The sequence below is a fragment of the Octopus sinensis genome, linkage group LG3 (assembly GCF_006345805.1).
Source record: "Octopus sinensis linkage group LG3, ASM634580v1, whole genome shotgun sequence".
NCBI classification, from domain to species: domain Eukaryota; kingdom Metazoa; phylum Mollusca; class Cephalopoda; order Octopoda; family Octopodidae; genus Octopus; species Octopus sinensis.
The window spans coordinates 144617926-144639044 of NC_042999.1; the positions used below are offsets into that span (position 1 = coordinate 144617926).

At 35.9% G+C, this 21119-nt stretch overlaps 2 protein-coding genes across 2 annotated transcripts in view; one reads left to right on the top strand and one right to left on the bottom strand.

Moving 5' to 3' along the window:
• Positions 1–392: 392 nt before the first annotated feature.
• LOC115209219 (actin-related protein 2/3 complex subunit 4) lies at positions 393–20086 on the bottom strand. The gene is made up of 6 exons (XM_029777485.2): positions 19890–20086; positions 8821–8939; positions 6727–6838; positions 5526–5621; positions 4681–4868; positions 393–763 (listed from the first exon to the last, which is right to left on the bottom strand). Exons 1-5 carry the CDS (start codon positions 19890–19892, stop codon positions 4692–4694), a joined length of 507 nt encoding a protein of 168 aa, XP_029633345.1. The 5' UTR covers positions 19893–20086; the 3' UTR covers positions 393–763; positions 4681–4691.
• LOC115209923 (nudC domain-containing protein 3) overlaps positions 17470–21119 on the top strand; it is a 30345-nt gene continuing 26695 nt past the window's right edge. Inside the window, exon 1 of the mRNA XM_036501456.1 lies at positions 17470–17592. The gene's annotated coding sequence lies outside the window, so the exon portion shown is untranslated. The remainder of the gene's footprint in view (positions 17593–21119) is intronic.

The window sequence follows — 21119 nt, forward strand, 5'->3', positions numbered from 1 at the left end:
CCAGTACATAACTAATATGTTAATAACTCTGAAAGATGGAAGTCAAAAGTTGATTTTTGTCAAGTTTTGAATTCTTGATGTAAATAGATGAAAGTGAACTCTGAAATTCATTTAGTTCTGCACTCTATACTGAACCAATTTCCATTTGATAATTGTAATAAAATTATAAAGATCCAGAGAAAAAAATTTATATGTAGATTCATTCCAACATTCCATATATATACATGCTTCCAGCATTTACTTTAACAATTGAAGGTGTTAAAAAGTAGAATTCAAACACTTTTCAAGCAACTACTTCGTTTTTTCATTGGACTGTCCGAGCAGAGATAACAGGGTCTACTTAGCAATGACAACAACAACAACAAAAGTTGAAACAAAATTTGAGAGTTAAGTAATTCTTATAATATTTCATCCACTTTATTTCCAACCACTAAGCAAATTTTGATTTTGAAATCTTACATTCTTTGGCACCCATAAAATATGTGAAATTTAAAAAAAAAAATGAAGGGAAGACATTGAATGATAATTTATGTTAGTAAGAATTTATTTGCAATGACTCTAGTTACCTTCCAACAACATGCAGAATTTATACAACTGAATTCTCTGAGAAATGGGTTATAAAATTTGTTATATATTACAAGACATATGTCAAGTTGGATAGCTTTCTTTTCTTTTCCTTCTCTGTTTAAGTGTTTCTTTTTTCTTTTAGAAAATATTAATTATATTGCAGTATTGCCAGAATACATATCAATCTGCCGTAGCTCTGAAAGAAAAACAAATGGCAACAGTTTTCATTATATATATAATGATATAAGTGATAAACAGAAATGGAACCTGACAAAAGAGCTAACAAAGCAGCTGTGAATAGCTCAACAGGATCACAAATACATATTGCTTGGAATAACATGAAAAGACAAAACAATGAAACAGATCTAAGAAAAATTAAAAAAAACTAAATGACTGTCATATTTATAAAATCATTGAAGTGGACACATACAAGGGATGAAAAAACTGACAGACTAGATTCTGAAAATCCATAAATGAAAGAGAATGAAAAAGAACAAGATTAAAGATAAATTGGTTAGATTTGGAAATAAATTATAGATCAGAAACTGAAAACCAAAAGTTTATGAAGAAATACAAGGTAAGCCATTACCAGTAGAGGTTAAAGTAATAGTTGATTTGATCGAGGAGAAGGGACTCTTTAGTACTGGAAGATAATCTCTCAAGAATAAAATGAACCCAACTTTAAGGTGGTTGGTGACTAGGAGCATCCATGACATACAATGAGAAGATTAGTTGTACTAAAGGACTGTAAAAAAACCTATTCAATACTTGTGAGCATAGAAAAATAGATCAGTGTTTTATATCTATGAGACATATGCTACATGCTACTAGACGCAGTAGCCAAGTTTCCTTCAAATAAGAAAAACCCATTGGAGCTAGACAAACACACACACACACAACATATATTTACATCCATAAATCTATCATATTTATCCAACACACACATTAAAACATAAAGGTATCATTTGCTTTTATGTCCACTTTTCCATACTGGCATGACTGGGGAAAATACACTAAAACAAAATGAGTAGATAACCTTCCTGTTGCCAATCCTTAGCTGTTTTTCGAGTAAGGGTTTTTTTCATTCCAAACTTCTTTGAAAGTGTAGAACTACAAGATGTTTTGATTATAGGATATATAAATTTGACATCATTGTTTTGCTCAAATATTCACATGCACACCACAATTTCTGTCAACAAATTTCATTTACAAAGCATTGGTTGACTCGATATTGCTCAATGTGTCACACAGTGAGATAATATATCATTTTAAGAGTAAATCTTGATGTGGATACAACTATAGATATAGTCGTATCTACTATCAAATTCACTGTTAAAATTATTTATATATTTTTTCAAAGTTATATTTTTACACACGTGGTAGCTAAGGCAATTAGAAGCATGAAGACAGGGAAAGCCCCAGGCCCATCAGGAATTACTGCAGAGATGCTCAAAATATCTGGCAGTGTCGGCTATAACCTAGTCACCCGTATAGTCAACCAGGTGATACACGAAGGAGTCATACCCAATGACTGGTGCAGCAGCATACTAGTCAACTGCTACAAAGGTAAAGGTGATGCCCTAGATACAAATAATTACAGAGGTATCAAGCTGTTGGATCAAGTAATGAAGGTTACGGAGAGGGTCATAGCCCAACTAATTAGAGAGAGAGTTAGTTTAGATGAGATGCAGTTTGGGTTCGTGCCAGGAAAAAGTACCACTGATGCTATATTCCTGGTAAGGCAGCTGCAGGAGAAATACCTAGCCAAAGATAAGCCCCTGTACCTGGCTTTCGTTGACATGGAGAAAGCTTTTGATAGGGTCCCCCGATCCCTTATCTGGTGGTCAATGAGGAAACTAGGGATAGATGAATGGCTGGTGAGGACTGTGCAAGCCATGTACAGAGATGCCGTAAGTAAGGTTAGGGTTGGCAACATGTACACAGAAGAATTCAAAGTAGAGGTTGGGGTCCACCAGGGTTCAGTACTCAGCCCCCTCCTATTTATCATAGTACTCCAGGCAATTACGGAGGAATTCAAGACAGGCTGTCCCTGGGAGCTCCTCTACGCTGACGACCTTGCTCTTATTGCTGAGTCACTATCAGAACTGGAGGAGAAGTTCCAGGTGTGGAAGGAGGGTTTAGAATCAAGGGGCCTTAGAGTCAACCTAGCTAAAACCAAAGTACTAATAAGTAGAAAGGTAGACAATCCACAAATATCTTCAGGAAGATGGCCCTGCTCGATCTGTAGAAAAGGTGTAGGTAGAAACTCTATAAGATGTACCCAGTGTAAGCTATGGACACATAAGAGGTGCAGCAATGTCAAAGGTAGGCTAACTGGGAAGATAGTTTTTGTATGTGGCAGATGCTCGGGAGCATTAACCTCCGAAAATCTGCAGAAAACAACTTCCGTCACTTTCCAGGGGGAAAAACTAGAAGTAGTTGATAGCTTCCGTTATCTAGGTGACCAAGTCAGTAGTGGGGGTGGGTGCGCTGAAAGTGTAACTGCTAGAATAAGAATAGCCTGGGCAAAGTTTAGGGAGCTCTTACCTCTGCTGGTGACTAAAGGCCTCTCGCTCAGAGTAAAAGGCAGACTGTATGATGCGTGTGTACGAACAGCCATGCTACATGGCAGCGAAACATGGGCTGTGACTGCTGAGGACATGCGTAAGCTCGTGAGGAATGAAGCCAGTATGCTCCGATGGATGTGTGATGTCAGTGTACATACTCGACAGAGCGTTAGCACCTTGAGAGAAATGTTGTACCTAAGAAGCATCAGTTGGGGTGTGCAAGAGAGACGATTGCGCTGGTATGGTCATGTAGCGAGAATGGATGAAGATAGGTGTGTGAGAAAGTGCCAATCCCTAGCAGTTGAGGGAACCCGTGGAAGAGGTAGACCCAGGAAAACCTGGGACGAGGTGGTGAAGCACGACCTTCGAACTTTAGGCCTCACTGAGGAAATGACCAGAGACCGAGACCTTTGGAAATATTCTGTACGTGAGAAGACCAGGCAGGACAAGTGAGCCCAGCCCACTTATGAATGCCTTTCCTCCCTTGGACACAAAGACCGGTGAGGCAAGCGAAGTCGATATAGAACCTCATCCGACGACAGACACCCATCCCAACCCCCCATGCTTGCGAAGACATGTTGGGGCAAGCGAAATCGAAATCGAAATCGAAACCGAATTGAACCAGCCAGGATCCCTGGCCTGGTGGTACGTAAAAAGCACTATCCGACTCGGGGCCGTGGCACGCAAAATACTCCAATGCGACCGTACGACAGGCACCCTTGCCAACCCCCTTTGCTTGTGAAGACATGTTGGGGCAAGCGAAATCGAAATCGAATTGAACCAGCCAGGATCCCTGGTCTGGTGGTACGTAAAAAGCACTATCCGACTCGTGGCCGTGGCACGTAAAATACTCCAATGCGACCGTACGACAGGCACCCTTGCCAACCCCCTTTGCTTGTGAAGACATGTTGGGGCAAGCGAAATCGAAATCGAATTGAACCAGCCAGGATCCCTGGTCTGGTGGTACGTAAAAAGCACTATCCGACTCGTGGCCGATGCCAGCACCGCCTCGACTGGCTTCCGTGCCGGTGGCACATAAAATACACCAATCTGACCGTGGCCGTTGCCAGCCCCGCCTGGCACCTGTGCAGGTGGCACGTAAAAAGCACCCACTACACTCACGGAGTGGTTGGCGTTAGGAAGGGCATCCAGCTGTAGAAACATTGCCAAATTAGACTGGAGCCTGGTGCAGCCTTCTGGCTTCCCAGAACCCCGGTCGAACCGTCCAACCCATGCTAGCATGGAGAACGGACGTTAAACGACGATGATGATGATGATGACATCCTTAACCCGTTAGCATTCAAATTATTCTGTCAAATGTAATGCTTATTTATTCACATTGTTTTGAATTTATCATGCATTATCTTGTAGCTTTAAGATTTCAATGATGTGATTGCATATTTTTAGAATGATATTGTAGGGTTGGTGTGAGAGGTCAGATCTAGCTGGTTTTAACACAAAACAGATACCGTATTTGGGCCGGATATGGCCTGTTTAAATGCTAAAGGGTTAAAGCATTATACATTACATAGCATAATATACATACCATAGAGTTAGCTAAAATCTCTTTAAGAATTCTTCAGCACTCAGTCGAGCTCTAGAATTGACTGCTAATTTCATTTCACTGATTTCTTTATCAATCTCCTCCATAAACTGAATGATGAAGTCAACCAGTTTATGTTTGAACATCTGCTCTGTATGGAAATTGGTGATTAGGAAGCTGATGTCATAACCCTGAAATTTAAATAGAATGGTTTAGAGACAATCATTTAAAGCAAAAAATGTACTGTGAGAAAAGCTCTACGTGATCACTTTACCTACTAGAAATAGTAGCCAAATCTAATATTTTAAAAAAGAAAGGTCACACTGAATAATGTAGCTCTTATGCCTTCTGGAAAAAAAGTTAAGATGGTCACAGCTTGAATGCTTTTGATCATAGATCTGCTGTATGTCCTGGGGCCACACAATTACAACATTATTATGAAATAGTAGTTCTTAGCATTATCAGTGCAAACTAAATTAATGTCAGTACATAAACATTTACTAATCTACAAGCTATCTCAGACACCAGAGATTTGTTTTAGATAACAAAATATATACATGAGAATAAAAGAACATTTTGAGTTCTGTGAAACTACAAAATCTTATCATATCTATTGTAGGTCAAATAAAAGGAATTAGATGGAGAATATATCAAATGGAACTGGATATAAAAGTTTCCCACTAATGAAATGGAGTCACAGTTGAATTCAGATAGAACTGAATATGATTGTAATGACATGATGCAATATTGGACTGATTATCAAGCTGTTATAACTGAAATAAGCATGCTTTAAAGTTATTCATACAAAGTTGCCTTTTATTCTTACTCATATAAAAATAAAGTCTTACCTCCACTGGTTTTCTTCGTAAAATAATAAAATTTTCGGCTCTCATCATCATAAATCTCATGAATTTGTGACATAAAATTTTCTCAATTTCATCAGCCTGACAATAAAATTGAAAACAGTCTTTTCAGTATCAGATAAAATATCTCATGTTAAAATTTAATCAGAAGAAAAATATCTTTGTTTTTAATTTTTGAAATTCCACAGTTGTTGGCAACAATTGTACAAGTTTACTTTATACACTTCTTATAAAAGTCTAGTGTATGAAAAGACTCTTAAAATTATTCAAAGCAGTCATACATATGGATTTTAAGATGATACAATTTGGTTTAAGAGAAACTTGACTGTTATTCATAGTGGCTTGAATGAATCTGTAGTGACTCCATTGTTAGGATGGTTGCTACTTTGCTTGCAAAACTGCTTACAAATTATTACTAGATCATCAACATCATTTTATGTTCACTCTCCATGTTGGCATTGGTTGGACAGGATGCAAATAGTGTGTCAGTACATATTCAGGAGTGGCACTCAGTTAGATAGATCCGAGGTCTGCATCTTCCTCATGAATTTTATTTTGGCTTGATTTCTACAGCTGGACACTCTTCCTACTACTAACCACACTTTAAAGAGTGTGATGGGTGCTTTCCTCGTAGCACCATCAAAAGGAAAGTGTCATATTCTCAACAAGATTCATGGGTCTTCTCAACTTTCTACTTTACAAAGTGTAGTGAATGCATTTTTTCATGGCACCAGCACTACAGAGCTAACCATGTCCAAAATATGACTAAAGAGACTTCTTGACCCTCATACCTGTTCACTCACTAATCTCTTTATAGAGTGAGAGGTATAAAGGATAAGTCATGAATCACAGAGATAAATCATAAGCGGGATGAGTGATAAGGATAGTGAGTATTCTGAGACAAGTACTATGAACAAGAGGATAGAGGCAATGTGCTCCAAAGGGAGAGCCAATATATGAATAAAAAGGAGTAAGAATATAATGGCAAGCAGTGACAGCAGATGGGGGAGAGGGGGAGCCAGGATGCATAGATGAAAAGGAGCAAGAGTATACAGACAGAACAGGGAGATGACTAGCAGCAAAGAGGAAGTGGTTGAGAGTGAAGGTAAATTGTACAGGGCACAATAGGTTCAATGCAGTAAAATTTGATGTACTGATGAGGATAAAAAAAAAAGACATTTCTCACCTGTTTTACTGCTATACTTATCCTCAATGAATTAATAGAACCTTCAATCAATACTTTTTCTTTTTCATTTCGACTGATTACAACAGGGGTTAGCAACAATTCTTTGCTGGTTCTGAAAGAAAGGATAAAAATATTTTATCCATGTTGGAAATTCAAGAAAATGAATTTTAAAAAAAATTTATTTAACTGTTAGTATTCTGAATGTTAATGGTGTTAAATAATGTTGAAGATAATGAAATTTTATAATTTGTTGCATATGTAGGATCCTGCTACCTAGGGTGAGGTTGACCAGAACAAATATAACTATCATTATGATGGCTAGATTTTGCTAATTTCAATACTAAGAGTTTAATCAACTAATTGTTGTGCTGAAATAATTTATTTACTTAAAGTTAATAAATTACAAAATGCTTACATTTTGGAAGCATCGTCTTCTTGAAAATTTTGCCATAACAAAGAATTCTGTAACACAAACCTGTTTTTCTTATGATCTTCTATGTTATGTAATATGGAAGTCAATGAGAAAACAGGTTTTATACTTTGGAATTCCATGTAATGACAAGATTTTCAGGAGTGCGATGCTTTAGTAATATGGAGGGTGCCTATAATTCATTCTCTCCTGTCAACATACTTAATGGTTTATCTTAACCCTATAGCATTCTAATAGTGTGAGATATAAATATATTCTTATCAAATTAGTGAGCTTGACTTCTGTGATTTGGTGGAAGTTTTCTTCCAATGAAAAGCAATGTGATTAAATCCAGATATCACTGGTTTATCCCTTATCCCTTTAGCAGTTAAAGTGGCGATAGCCAACACAAATATTCTACCTGTTTTATGTTCAAATCTTCAAGCCACCCAGATCTGACTTTTCACACCTACCCTACAATGTCATTCTAAAAATGAATGATGTTAGCAGTTCAAAATTGTTGTTTGACCAAATACAAGGGAGAATGTTGAACCAGAAATGTTGAACATAAAACCAATAGTAGTAATGAATAAAGTCAAAGGTTGATGATCAGAATAATGAGACATGAGATTAGGCTACTGAGACATTTCTCATCATTCCTTTCAATTTTCTAACTCCTGAAACATTTCTAAACACAGTACAGCTGAGAGTATGAGATGTCATCATTAAAGAGTATATCTATGTAACCACCCACTCTACTAGAAACAGCAATCAAATATTTTCCCAAATAAAAAAAAAACCTATCTTCTTAAAAATACAGGACACAATAAGATAATGTTATCCTAAATGCATTATCTCTGGATAAAAGACAGAATGGTCACAGCTGGTCACTTTTAATTATAGTTTGACCTATAGCTGAACAACAACAGCATCATCATCATCATTGTTTAAAGTCCATTTTCCATGTTGGCAGGGGTTGGACGTCTGTTTTAACTACCTCTAAATATAAAAACATCCAATCCAGTTTTTTTTTACTATCTCCAGCAAGTAGCACAAAGTTGCTACAAATGCTAGGTTTCACAGTGACCCCATCCCCACTACACAGTATGGTTAAGTTTGCATCCCATAGACAAGCCTTCTGCTTCAGAGCCAGAAAATACTTAAGCTTTCATCACTTACTGACTCTCTGTAAAGCACAAGTAAGATCTACAATAGAGTACTGTTCCTACATCTGTGACAATGGACAATGCTGCTGCTATACACATACAAACCTCCTAGACTACGTTAATAGGAAGCTATCCAGCTAACTGACAAAATCTCACTCACCATCACACTACAACCTTTGGACCACAGACACAAGTCACCCACCACCATCTATTCTACCACTACTACATCAGCTTCTACTCTTCTAAACAAGCAGCTAGCATAACATCTTAGCTCAAGCTGTCTTATGTTCCAAAACCTATTCTGAGCACTTCACTTAATCCTTCTTTTCCAGTAAGTCTATTCTGTGGAATTCCTCCTACACATGATGGTAGGTGTTCAAGTTGAGCCTGTGCAGATCTTCTACACTGCCCCATCATCTACTTACAGATGTTTAACTGATCATCAATCATGTTAATATCGCCAGTCTCGAAATACCTTTTGACAAGCAAAAGGTTAAAAAGATGAAGCAAGATACTTACTTAACTTCAACTTCTGGTTTATTGTGTCGTTCTACAACTTGTGATTCAAAGTTCTGCAAACACATTGCTGCTGTAAGAGTGTGTTTCACAGCATTTAAATAGGGACGTAATGTGGCGGCCTGAAAATATAAGAGAAGAAAGATATTTCAATCAGTTAACGAATTAGTCATTCAAATGATACGCATTAAAAACTATACCAGGAAAACCCTTTATTATTCCCTATCTTCATAGCTTCTCTTGTATAAATATATATGTGCCATTACCATGTAAAAAGCAATGGTGCTGGCACCATGTAAAAAGCACTGGTGCCACATAAAAAGCACCAGGATGGTGCTATGTAAACGGCATTGGTGCTGGTGCCATGTAAAGGGCACTGGTGCTGGTTCCACGTAAAAAGCACCTAGTACACTTTGTAAAGTGGTTGACATTGGGAAGGGCATCCAGCTGCAGATACCATACCAAAACAGACAATAGAACCTGATGTGGCTTCCAGCCTTGCCAGCTCCTGTCAAATCATCCAACCCATGCCAGCATGGAAAACCGGCATTAAATTATGATGATGATGATGATTCCTAAACTTTTTAATGATTACAATAAGCCTGTCATGCGATAATTAAAATAGAATCTTAGACCTCTCATATGTGATTGCATTAGTGTGCATGTATATGTGCATAAGTGTGTTCTCTTACACATGTCACCATTTAACATCCCTTTTTCCATGTTGACATGGGTTGGATGCTTTGATGCAAACTGATGAGCCAAGGGCTGCACCAAGCTCGAACGTCTGCTTTGGTTTCTACAGCTGGATGTGTGTGTGTGTGTGTGCTTGTTTTTCCCCTTGTCCTGACATGAGTACACTAATTGTAAACGCAAAACTGTTTCATTTGTTTCCAATCCTCTGTGAAAGCATGACCAGCCACTGAGTTGCTAATTGTTCCAAAGTATTAAGGATAACCTTACTTGGAAACAGGTAAGGGCTGATGACAGGAAAAAGCATCTGGCCATAGTAAAATTTACCTCAACAGAGTTCTGCCTAACCCATGCAAAAGTGGATGTTAAAAAAAATGACAATGAAGCTATCTCATATATATTGTTTCATGCTGACATAAATTGAACTGGTTGTCCAACTCATAGCCAGTCACTTCCTACTGGGATTTATTGCTCCCAAAGCCTAGGTACATGTCATTTGATTTCTATGGCTGGATACCCGTCCTAATGCTAACCACTTTACAAGGTGTACTGAGTGCATTTTCTCATGATATACATACTAGAAAGGTTGAACTTTGGCAAAATTGAAAAAAGTTGGTTGCCTTAATTTTGGGACACGGACACACACGCACAGTGAGAGTAAGAGTGGGAATAGAAAACTGCTCTAACAAACAAAATCTTTCTTTCCTTTCCATGTAAACATGAGAAAATGGAGTTAAACAGCAACAATAAATAAACCAACAATAACAACACTGAAGACTGATATTGAAATATTTTTCTCATGCAATCAGGAAACAAATATGTGGATAAGAAAAAAAAGAACTATAATGAAAACTATAACAAAAAAAGAAAAACTACTGATCAGTACATTGATTGCTGTTTTGTATTAACAATCAATAAAAATAAACAATACTAATTAAATGTTGCTGGTGTTAGCTGTATATATTATAAGCAGCTTTAAATCTATATCAAATTAGATTAATGTAGTAATGTGTGTGCGTGTGTGTATGGTGGGATGCACATGTGTATACACACATGCAGTACTTATACACATGTTGGGCAAATACTATGAAGGCTACTCTGGAATATATGATGACACCAAGAATGAGGAGAGATGAAGGGTTCTGGAGTTCTGGGACATAAATGACCTAACCTTTTGCAATACTAATTTTAGGAAACCATCCAATCACTTACATGCTCACCAATAATACTCACTAGAAAATTAGATGGAAAGTTGTGAACATTAAGTCTTTCCATGGAGAAAAACATACTGTTCAACATAGACTAGGGATTAATTACTTCAAATAAGAGTTGAATAAACTCAGAGAAATAAGGCAATTTGGAGAAAGGTGTGAAAACTGAAAGATACTCTACTAAACATAGGTTCAGAGTTCTGGGTGACATGCATATCAAGAGAGAGGAGAAGATAGAGATCTATAGCATAGAGGACAACTGCAAACCATGGACAAAATTTGTGGTTGGAGCAAGTATTAGCTAGAAAAAAGGTGACATAATGATGATAGAATAATATCATAGAGTTATAAAAGCTAAAGGACAGACCTGGACAGAGTGAAAAAAAGGGAGCAGTAAAGAATACTATTAAATAACTAGAAAAGAAGCACACCCAAATTTATGTAGCACAGAAAGGATCAAGATATTGTTGGGAAGAGTGTGTTCAGAATGATAGCTGTACACTTACCCTTTCAAAAGTTGAGGAGAAAAAGGTTTAGAAATGTTATATGAAGTTTCTGAATGTGGAGAATGTGTGGGAGGTAGATCAACAATCTCAACTAGACCCAACAAAGGAACTGGCTATTGAAGTTGACAATTATTTGATTGAAATGGCCTTTCAGGTTATGAAGGTAGGGAAAGCTGTAGAAACATCAGGGATAATCACTAAGACACTGAAAATATCTGGCAAAATAGAGACCAAGCTTATCACTCATATAAGACAGTTGGGTTTGTCATACACAGTGACTGATGTAGCATCATCAACATTAACTGCTACAAAGGCAAAGGAGGAGGAGTTCTAGAAAAAAGCAACTGCAGAGACATCAAACTAATGAACCAGATTAGGTAAGGAACAGAATTTGCTATAGCATAACTAATCAGCAAGAGCTTTGATGAAATGCATTTCAAATTTGAGCCAGGTGAACGGTACCACTGATACCTGAGACAACTTAGCTAGGGGTAAGCCACTGTACCAAGTACTTTTTGATCTAGAAAAGGATTTTGACAGAAGACCACACTCAGTAGTCTAGTGTATTTTAGAAAACTTTTAGCAAAGAGAAAGTTGGCAATGATTTCAGTGATGAATTTAGTGCACAAATAGGTATTTATGAAGACTCAATTCGCAGACCGCTCCTATTTATTTTAGTTCTCCAGATCATAACAGAACTATATGATGATAAATTCAGACTAAACTTAGTGAAGACTAAAGTTTTAATAAGTAAGAAAGAAACGGGCCTTTGCTGCCTTCAGGGAAACAGATGCAAAAAAAGAGTAGGTAAAAATTCTATATGATGTACCCATGGGTGCACAAAAGGTACAGTGGAATCAGACAAGCTGATAGAGAGAAAACTTTACATGTGCTAGATGCACAGTAGTAGATTGCAATCAGAATGCCAGTGAAAAAATTCTTTCAAATGCTTGGAAAGCTCCACAGATGTAGTTGACAGCTTTTATTACCTAAATGATCTAATCAACAATGCAGAAGGATGCTCTGAAAAAATAGCAAGCAAAATAACAGTTAAATTATTAAACTGTTATCTCTTCTAGCAACAAATGCCTTCAAGCAAAGGATATGTGCATAATACATACACTATACATAAAATAATTTATTATATACATATATATACTTGCTGGCAGTATTGTTAACACACTGGCCAAAATATATTTCATCTGCCTTTATGTTCTGAGTTCACGGTCAACTTTGCCTTTCATCCTTTAGGCTCATTAATAGACTTAGCCCTCCCCAAAATTTGAAACCAATATGTATATACTTATAAATGATGGTTATAATATATAATACATATAAATGACGTTGGTTATTATATTTAGCAACATTCTGAAAACCTTAGACCTAATTTATTCATAATTTACAATAATCATAATTCAAGCAAAACTTCAAGATTATAGATCCCACCAGAACATAAGAGAAAAAGTATTTTGGAAGTATTACTTAAAAAAATCATTTAGTCTGAGGAAGAGATTAAGTGCTTAAAACATTTACAGGACTCCCAGGCTAGTGAGACCAAGTATACAGATGTTTAGTTTGAACACCTGCAAGTTGATGGCTGCTAGAGGCAGATTCCAGAGAGTTGCAATTTGAGGCAAAAGGAGTGTTTAGTGCCGAATTTGAAAGATGTGTAGAAGAGAGGCTAGTACACAATGTGCGATTGCATATTTAGTTAGTTCAGAAGAACAGAAACTATTGTAGCAGTGACATGCGACAGATGTGGAAACATTTTATTGGTGGGTCAGTGATTGTAATGTATTGATGAGTGAAGGTTAACCAATCATGGGATGATCTTTACGGGAGGGACTGCGGTCAGTGTGAATCAATATTATGAAGCAGTCATAGTCAGCTTGAGCAAACTTATAGCATGGAGTAGGCAATCAAAACCTTCGGAGCAATTAAGCTCAGTGATTTATTTGTTTAAATATCATATGTCTTGCTAGTCAATCTGGCTGCATATACTTGAAGCCTTTAGTAAAGACATCAAAGACAAATAAATAGGTTTGGTAAGTATATGCTGGTTTGGACTTAGTATTGTTTCATTCAGTAAATTGATTTTCAATTTACCTTGTTAGATTGAGCTGACAAGGAAGTTTAATACATTTTAAAATGCTCATATTTAAATTAAAATCTCTTTGAAGATTTAATATAAGGACCATTTGAACGACAGAGTTATACACCAATAAATACTAGTTATTTTACTAAAGAGCCTCAGAGCTTTGATTAATTTCAAAATGAACTGAAACACAAGTATAAGAAATATGGTCATGAAAGACATAAGCTCTCAACCTTCTGTATTAATCCTATTGCTTTGGGATTACTGTATACTGATTTCTTACATAGTCACAAGGTCAATTTTCATAGTAATTTGTAACTCAGTATATTACTGTTACTTATTTTATTGATCACAGAATAATTTGATCTAATGGTGAATGCTAGGTCACTATTAATTATCAATCTCTTATACAACAACCAGAGTTTATAAAGGAGGAAGAGCAGAATCATAAAATGTGATGTTCATACTACTCTCAAAGTCATTATGATTACTAATTGTTATTTTATCTTGGCAAAATCATTAGAGCGTTGGAAAAATGCTTTACAATGTTTGTTCTAGCTCTTTATGTTCTGTGTTCAAATTCCACAAAGGTCATTTTGCCGGTCATCCTTTTGGGAGTGGTTAATAAAATGCCAGTCAAATACAGGAGAAGAGGGTGTTGAGGGTATCAACTAACCCCAATATCCTCAAAATTACTGGCATTGTATCTAAATGTAATAGAACTTTTTAATCATCAAATAGCTATGAGGGTCCAGTAGTGTAAAATAGGAATCAAAGGGGTCTGTATATAAAAAAAAATAGTTGCAAAACATTGTATAAATGAATAGCAGTGTCAGGAAATTGGCACTAATCAAATGGTAGATCAAAACTTCATTTAATGTAACAATGCTACGAATAAAGACTATAGCATAACAAAACTATAGGTGGAAGAATTAATAGAATACCAAACAATCCGAGAAAAATAACATAGTATCCTGTTATAAACTTATAATACATTTATTGTATTTTCAGCCAAAAAAAAAAAAAAAAAAAAAATGGCACTTTCAATAGACTAATCTACTTATCTGCAAAAGGTACCATAAAGGATAGTAGTTGCTGTTTAGTCCTAGGTCAGCCTTGATCAAGCAGGCCTATCAGGCTAGCCAATAAGATTTATTTTTTTCTGTCTATCTAAAATCACAATATTCAATGTCCTTTTTTAAGTTATCAGTATGTTATATCTTAGTGAGAGTTGGCTGCTACTTCTATCAGGTTAAGTAATGACATAAAGGCATACTTGTTAGCTTTGTATAGGGTAATATAACAGCCAAATCTTCTTCAAATTATACCACACTATCTTAAAAATATAAATATACATTGAATAATAACTGGGAGGAAAAAAACAATGATCATAACTTCAATGCCTTTGATCACAGGTCATTTGCTCAAATAGGGCAAACCAGGGATTAAAAATATCAGTCACAAATTTTATAGAACTTGAACTGTAAAATTAATGAGTGACACATTAGAATTTCAGTTCTTAATTTGATGCTGCCAAGAAGAAAACATTATCTGCAATACCAATACAGTGAGATATATTTCTCTTAATCAGCCCAAAGTCAAGGAAACTGCAGATAAACACTGGCCAAGTGGGCCAGAAAGGTTTGTGAAAGGAAATGATAATATAGTATAAGAGTTAACTGCTGAAACACTTAACAGTGACCTAAAAACTGAGTATGTCTGGCATGTGAAGATCAAAGGAATGTGGAATTAACTGCAGCCATCCCAAATGAGGCTGAACTGGACATTGCTAATTAATCTGCAGTTTACAATTCTGGAGACAATTTATTATATATGGTACTGAGAATAATAATGATAATAATAGTTTTATTAGTATTATTATTGTTTCACAAGGCCTACAAAAGTTTAGAGTGGATAACTTTGAACAAACCAATCCCTAGTACTTGACTGGAAGAATAACTATCACCTGCAGAGTGAGCCAGTAGACTCCAACTAAAATTAAATTGTAATAAAATGGTCACAATTTCAAACTGGATTTACTTCTTTTAAAAATCATTTAAGTGGCATTGATCTTTTGGTTTTAAATTTGATGAACTTTAGATTTTTGATGAAACAAAGATGTTTCTGCTTTCTTCTTTACGTATTTTTATAGTTTATTTCTTTCATGCCCTTAATTTTCAGCCTTTGATAACCATAGCCCCATTTTTAAAAAAATTTGCAAGTTTGTCTTATGTTTGATCCAAAGTAACTTACTTAATATATAATATGCAAAACTGAAATAGTATGCTTTTAGACTTTAAACTCAAACTTGAGCAAGTTAAGGTGGATTCACTCTCACAACATATGTTGCGTGCACTCAATAAACATAAGAAATGTATGCTTAGTCTAATTACAAATAGGAGTCAACAGTACCATAAACTGATGAGACTGAGGTTTTATGAACTGATTCTACAGCCTTGATCGCCAGGAGCCTTACATAGAGGTGAAAAAGCAAATTAGATAGAATATTGAATAATTAGGTCTCAAATTCAAAGTTCAGTGCAGGTGTTTTGTTGTGAATATGGACAGTACAAAAACACACTTAATTCTATATCTCAGTTCACCTAGTTTTGGAAATAGGCATTAGATTTTCTCACAATGTTACCAGAACGTTTAAAATAATATTAGTAAGCCAAATATGATGTTCTTTCCTTACTTCATAATTAACTTAAATTAGATTTTTAATGTTATCTACATTAAATACATAAACACTTAATTCTTTTGATAATTAACCTCAATGACTTATATTCTTAAATGTGTTACCTATAATAAACTGGAAAACTATCAAAGGAGAGATATATTTCTATACATAATAAAACTAGATCTAAGTAACAATCAACCTACTCCTTTTTCATAAACCCTTCTGAATGTTAGAGATGCTGGACCAAGTACCTAACAGTAGTTAGTTACATTTCCTGACTTTACTTATCATCCTTATGAGGTCGAAGAAAAAAGTACCAGTTGAGTACAAAAGTCAATGTAATCGACTTACCCAAGCCCCAGAAATTGTTTACCTTGTGCCAAAATTTGAAATTACTATTACTATTATGATGATGGTGAAGGTGGTGAGTTGGCAGAGCCGTTAGCACTACGGACAAAATGCTCAGTGGCATTGCCTTCATCCGAGTTCAAATTCAACCAAGGTCGATTTGCCTTTCATCCTTTCGGGGTCGATAAATTAAGTATCAGTTGATCACTAAGATCGATGTAATCGACTTACCTCTCTCACTTGAAATTGCTGGCCTTCAGCCAAAATGTGAAACCATTATCATTATGATTGGTGACGGATTGGTTAATCATCAGAGCAACTTGCAGCCCTTTAATAGTTAGTTAAATCCCACCAAAGTCAACTCTGTTTTGCATCCTCTTGGGATCGATAAGATAAAATACCAATTAAGTACAGTAATCGACTAATACCTCCTCCAAATGTCTGGCTTCAACGAGTATTACTAAGAACAATGGATAAAAATACCTAGTGGTATTTTATCCTTGGTTGTCCCTAAGTTCAATAAAATTACTAAAGTCAATTTTATTTGCTTAACGGCATTTCGTCCGTATGTACGCTTTGAGTTCAAATTCCGATGGGGTCGACTTCACCTTTCATCTTTTCGGGGTCGATAAAAATAAGTAGTAGTTGAGATCTGGAGTCGATGTAATCGACTTAGCCTCTCCCCCAAAACTGCTGGCTTTGTGCCAAAATTTGAAACCAATTATAATTATTGTTATCTTTATTATCAAGAATCTATAGAGCGGCCGTCAAAACGCTTGAAATATTTTAATCACGTGAGTTAAATTCCCGCTGTGATTGACTTTACCTGTCATACTTCCAAAGACGATAGAATAAAATTCCAGTCGAATATTGTTACCTATATAATCAGTTGTTCACTACAAGTTGGCTCTCTTAAATCCGGTATTCATGGGACCCAACCACTGTCGGACCGCAGAAACAGAAAATAACCTCTAAGAAAACAGTTCTGTTATCTCATTCCACATATATATTGATGCTTTATCAAACTTAGAACCAATTTTGAAATCAATCAATGAATATAATACGGCTTCCTAACAAGGTTTTTAATTTGCTTTGTGGAATATAAAGTCTACAACAAACCAAAACTTCTATGTGCCGGACCATGCATTGCGTGATCTGTATTACAAATTGTGCGACCTTGTGTCTAGAAATCGTGGTTGGTGGATGACAGAATCGGAGGATAACCGAACAAAATGCTTTGGGGTATGTAATTGAGTCCCTTCTCATTCAGAATTTGAATCCTGCTTAGGTCAACTTCTATCCTTCCTGTTCTGATAAAATAAACTACCAACAAGTGTTGAGTCAACTTAAAAACTCCTCCCCTATCAGTATGTAACCTTAGTAGATTGGCAAAAAAAATCGTCAGTTAAAAAGCCTTTAGTATTCGTTCGAGTTCTTTCCGATCCGAGTTCAAATCTCGCCGAAATCATCTTTGCCTCTCATCCTTCCGGGTTAGATAGAAATAAATTACTAGTCGTGTACTGCGGTCGATATAATCGACTGTTTTCATGAAAAAAAATATTGAAACCTTAGGGTGACATTCAAAAGACAAAGTAGAAAAATTTTATGCGAACTCAGAAATTAGAGCAAGAAAAAAATAAGGTTATAAGGAAAATCTAACAAGCTATCAGATATGTTGGTAATCAACAAAAACTAACATGCTGAAAATAGATCCTACCAGTTCAGATTACAGTATGAAGAATAGGAGACGAGGGAGTCTCCATGTGCTAGACATAGCAGGCAAGTTTCCCTAGACTAACACCCAACTGCCCTAAAATAAAGCGATTCCTTACATAACCGGAATTTGCTGTCTAGAAAAAAAAATGGGATGATTACGACTGAAATGATCATAGGTTTGCTTCATCAAGGCCGACTTGGTGCTAAACAACTTGACGAATAAAAGACAATACAGGTTGTTATTTTTGTTATTTTCAGCTATTTTGAGAGATGGGGTGAAGTCACTGTCTTATACTTTACTTGCGCTCTCTCTCTCTCTCTCTCAGTTACAATCAATTATAAAATATTTTTGGAGCCTCTACATTATCATCGTATTCAGTTATGAAATTTTGGAACAGTTATAAGAAATTATATTCAGACCTACTCTAAAAATCATCAAAGAATGTTGGAATTTTCTTCCAAGTAGACATTATAGCTGCATTTGTTTTCTTTCAAACTTTTGTTGCGTTTGTTTTTTACAGTTGACGCATACAACTTATCTCAGATGACTCAACAGTACAAAGAAAAACCTAGTAAACTACCTGCTATACACATTGAATAACAACCGCACCGAAGTTTTCTAATATAATTAAGTATTTTAATTTCGACAGTATGGTGAAATTTTAAAATTAAAAATAAACCAACTTAAGTTAGATTGTTTATTTTATTTGCATTTTAATTCTCGACTCTTTTCTAAATTAACTCAAAGCATAACGAAGAACAAAAAAATAATAAACCAAAATTAAGAAGCTTAAAAACCGACGTAATTTCACTCTTCATTAAAAATAGATTATATAAAAACTTCTTTGTATTAAAAAGGAAGAGGGCGTGGTCTGACTAGATAGATTCATATGGCATGTCATAGTAATATCTGTCTAGTAGAAAACAGCCGCATTCATTTACAAAACTATTCAGACAAAGAATAAAGAGTTATGAAGTTCAGTGTTGGCACATTAAAAATAAAATATGATGTAGAAATAAGAGAAAAATATATCCACTTCTATAAGATCAAAAGTAATATTTTAAGATCAAAATGCAAAACATCACCAATAATACTAACAAAAATGACAGGCAATTAGCCAAAAGACCAATTAAGATTAGAAGAGTTGAATTGGGTTTTTCTCTCTAAAGCAAAAACAGAGCAATGAAGTTAGATCTCTCCTAACACATATACACACATCTTTTTAAACACACATTATGAGTATTTTGAGAGGTATGTGTGTATATAAATAAAATACATATCGAGAGGGTGAATGTATATATACATACATACGCATACAAATATGTGTAATATATATGTGTTCAGAGATAGAGGAGTGACGAAGAAATTTCAGATTCTTAAATAGTGTTTCAGAAGACTATGCAGTAATAAGAAAAAATAACTGAAAGTTAATTAGTGCCATCATATTTTGTTTATTTAGTAAAAAGAACCATTATTAACGAAATTTAGACAGACACTACATAACAGATCCGGGATTGGTCAATAACAATAAAAGGATAGATTCTTAAAAGTGGGGAAAGAAAGGTTAAGTGTGAAAGCCAAACTAGCCTAGATCGCGTGACAAAAATGTGCTTTTGAACATTTGAGCAAGTTCTAAGAACGATGGACACACAATGACAATTAAAGAACTACATTTTTGTCCTTCTGTCATCTTTTTTTGCTTTGATTTTTTTTCACGATTTTAGGAATATTGAAACCTTATAAGACGAATATACATGTTACAGTGTAATGTCACTGTATTCCTTTTTGCTATTAATTGAGATAACGGAATAAGTTTACTCACCATGGTGTGGGCAGTTGTAATTTACACACCAATCCTTCACTTCTCTCTTCCTCTATGTAACTGTGTTTCTATCTGTCTCTTTCTCTCTCTATCTAAATGTATATCTTTCTCTTTCTCTCTTTATTTTTCTATGATTAGATAGAAAGAATTAACACTACTACAATCATTCTCTCTCTCTCTCTCTAATCCCCTCCCATTTTATTCAAATAGAGGCAAATCACGAGATTCTACGTAAGTCTCGCTCTCTCGGATTTAATCAAGGGAAGTTACTCTGTAAGAGACCTGTCGTTAGTGTCCATCCTAACCGGTGTTAATAACTACTTAAGATATTCATATTCTCTTTAGAAGATAAACGGTTGTTAGACGAGAGCTAATCCGACACTTTTCTCTTCACCTAACAAGGTTTCATAGTATTTTGTTTCATTAAGTAAATAACACGAAAATATTCGCTTCATCTTGTCTCTAACAGAACGCTAATCTATTGCAATTTATTTTCTTAGAAACTATACATATTCCTAACAGCTAAGAAAACTGAAATATGTAGAATTAGTCTTCTTCAGCAACTCAATGAAACATAAGTGACAGATAAACACCCACAATTTTTATCTATGAGTTTGTCCGTTAAGTTGTATTTATGACTTTTACAGACCCTTCTACCTCTTAACTGTGCAGTTTGAATGCAGTGGAGAGAGTTGGGTTGTCAGTTCCGGTTACAGTGGAGGATTGACGGAAACTTAGTATGGGACAATCTGCGTTCATGTGTCACTTTCAACTCTCTCCTTGATCAATCTGATCAATTTTCTAGGTATCGCTAACTTTCAGCTAGTGCAAAATTCTCAGGGGAGTGGATTGATGCCCTGCCTGTGGCCAACATCAGAGGTCTGCTCAGTTTAGATGAACTCCACATCTCCATCGCGCTCAGAGTGGGTGCTGACGTCTATAGGAGACTGAGATGCCGCTGTAGCAGGCCCCTCGACCCTACAGGTCTTCACGATCTGTCTTGCCGCCTAAATGCTGGTCACTTCGCCCGTCACACCGAGCTAAACCTCATCATTAAGCGGGCCCAGGCTCGGATTAATATCCCCTCAGTTCTGGAGCCAGCCGTCGAGGTTATCTAGAAGTAATGGAAAGAGACTAGATGGTCTTACCCTCTGTCTCTGGGTTAGCGGTAGGTGCCTCATTTGGGACATCACAGTCCTTTGCTCCCTCCCACATCCTGGACGCTACAGT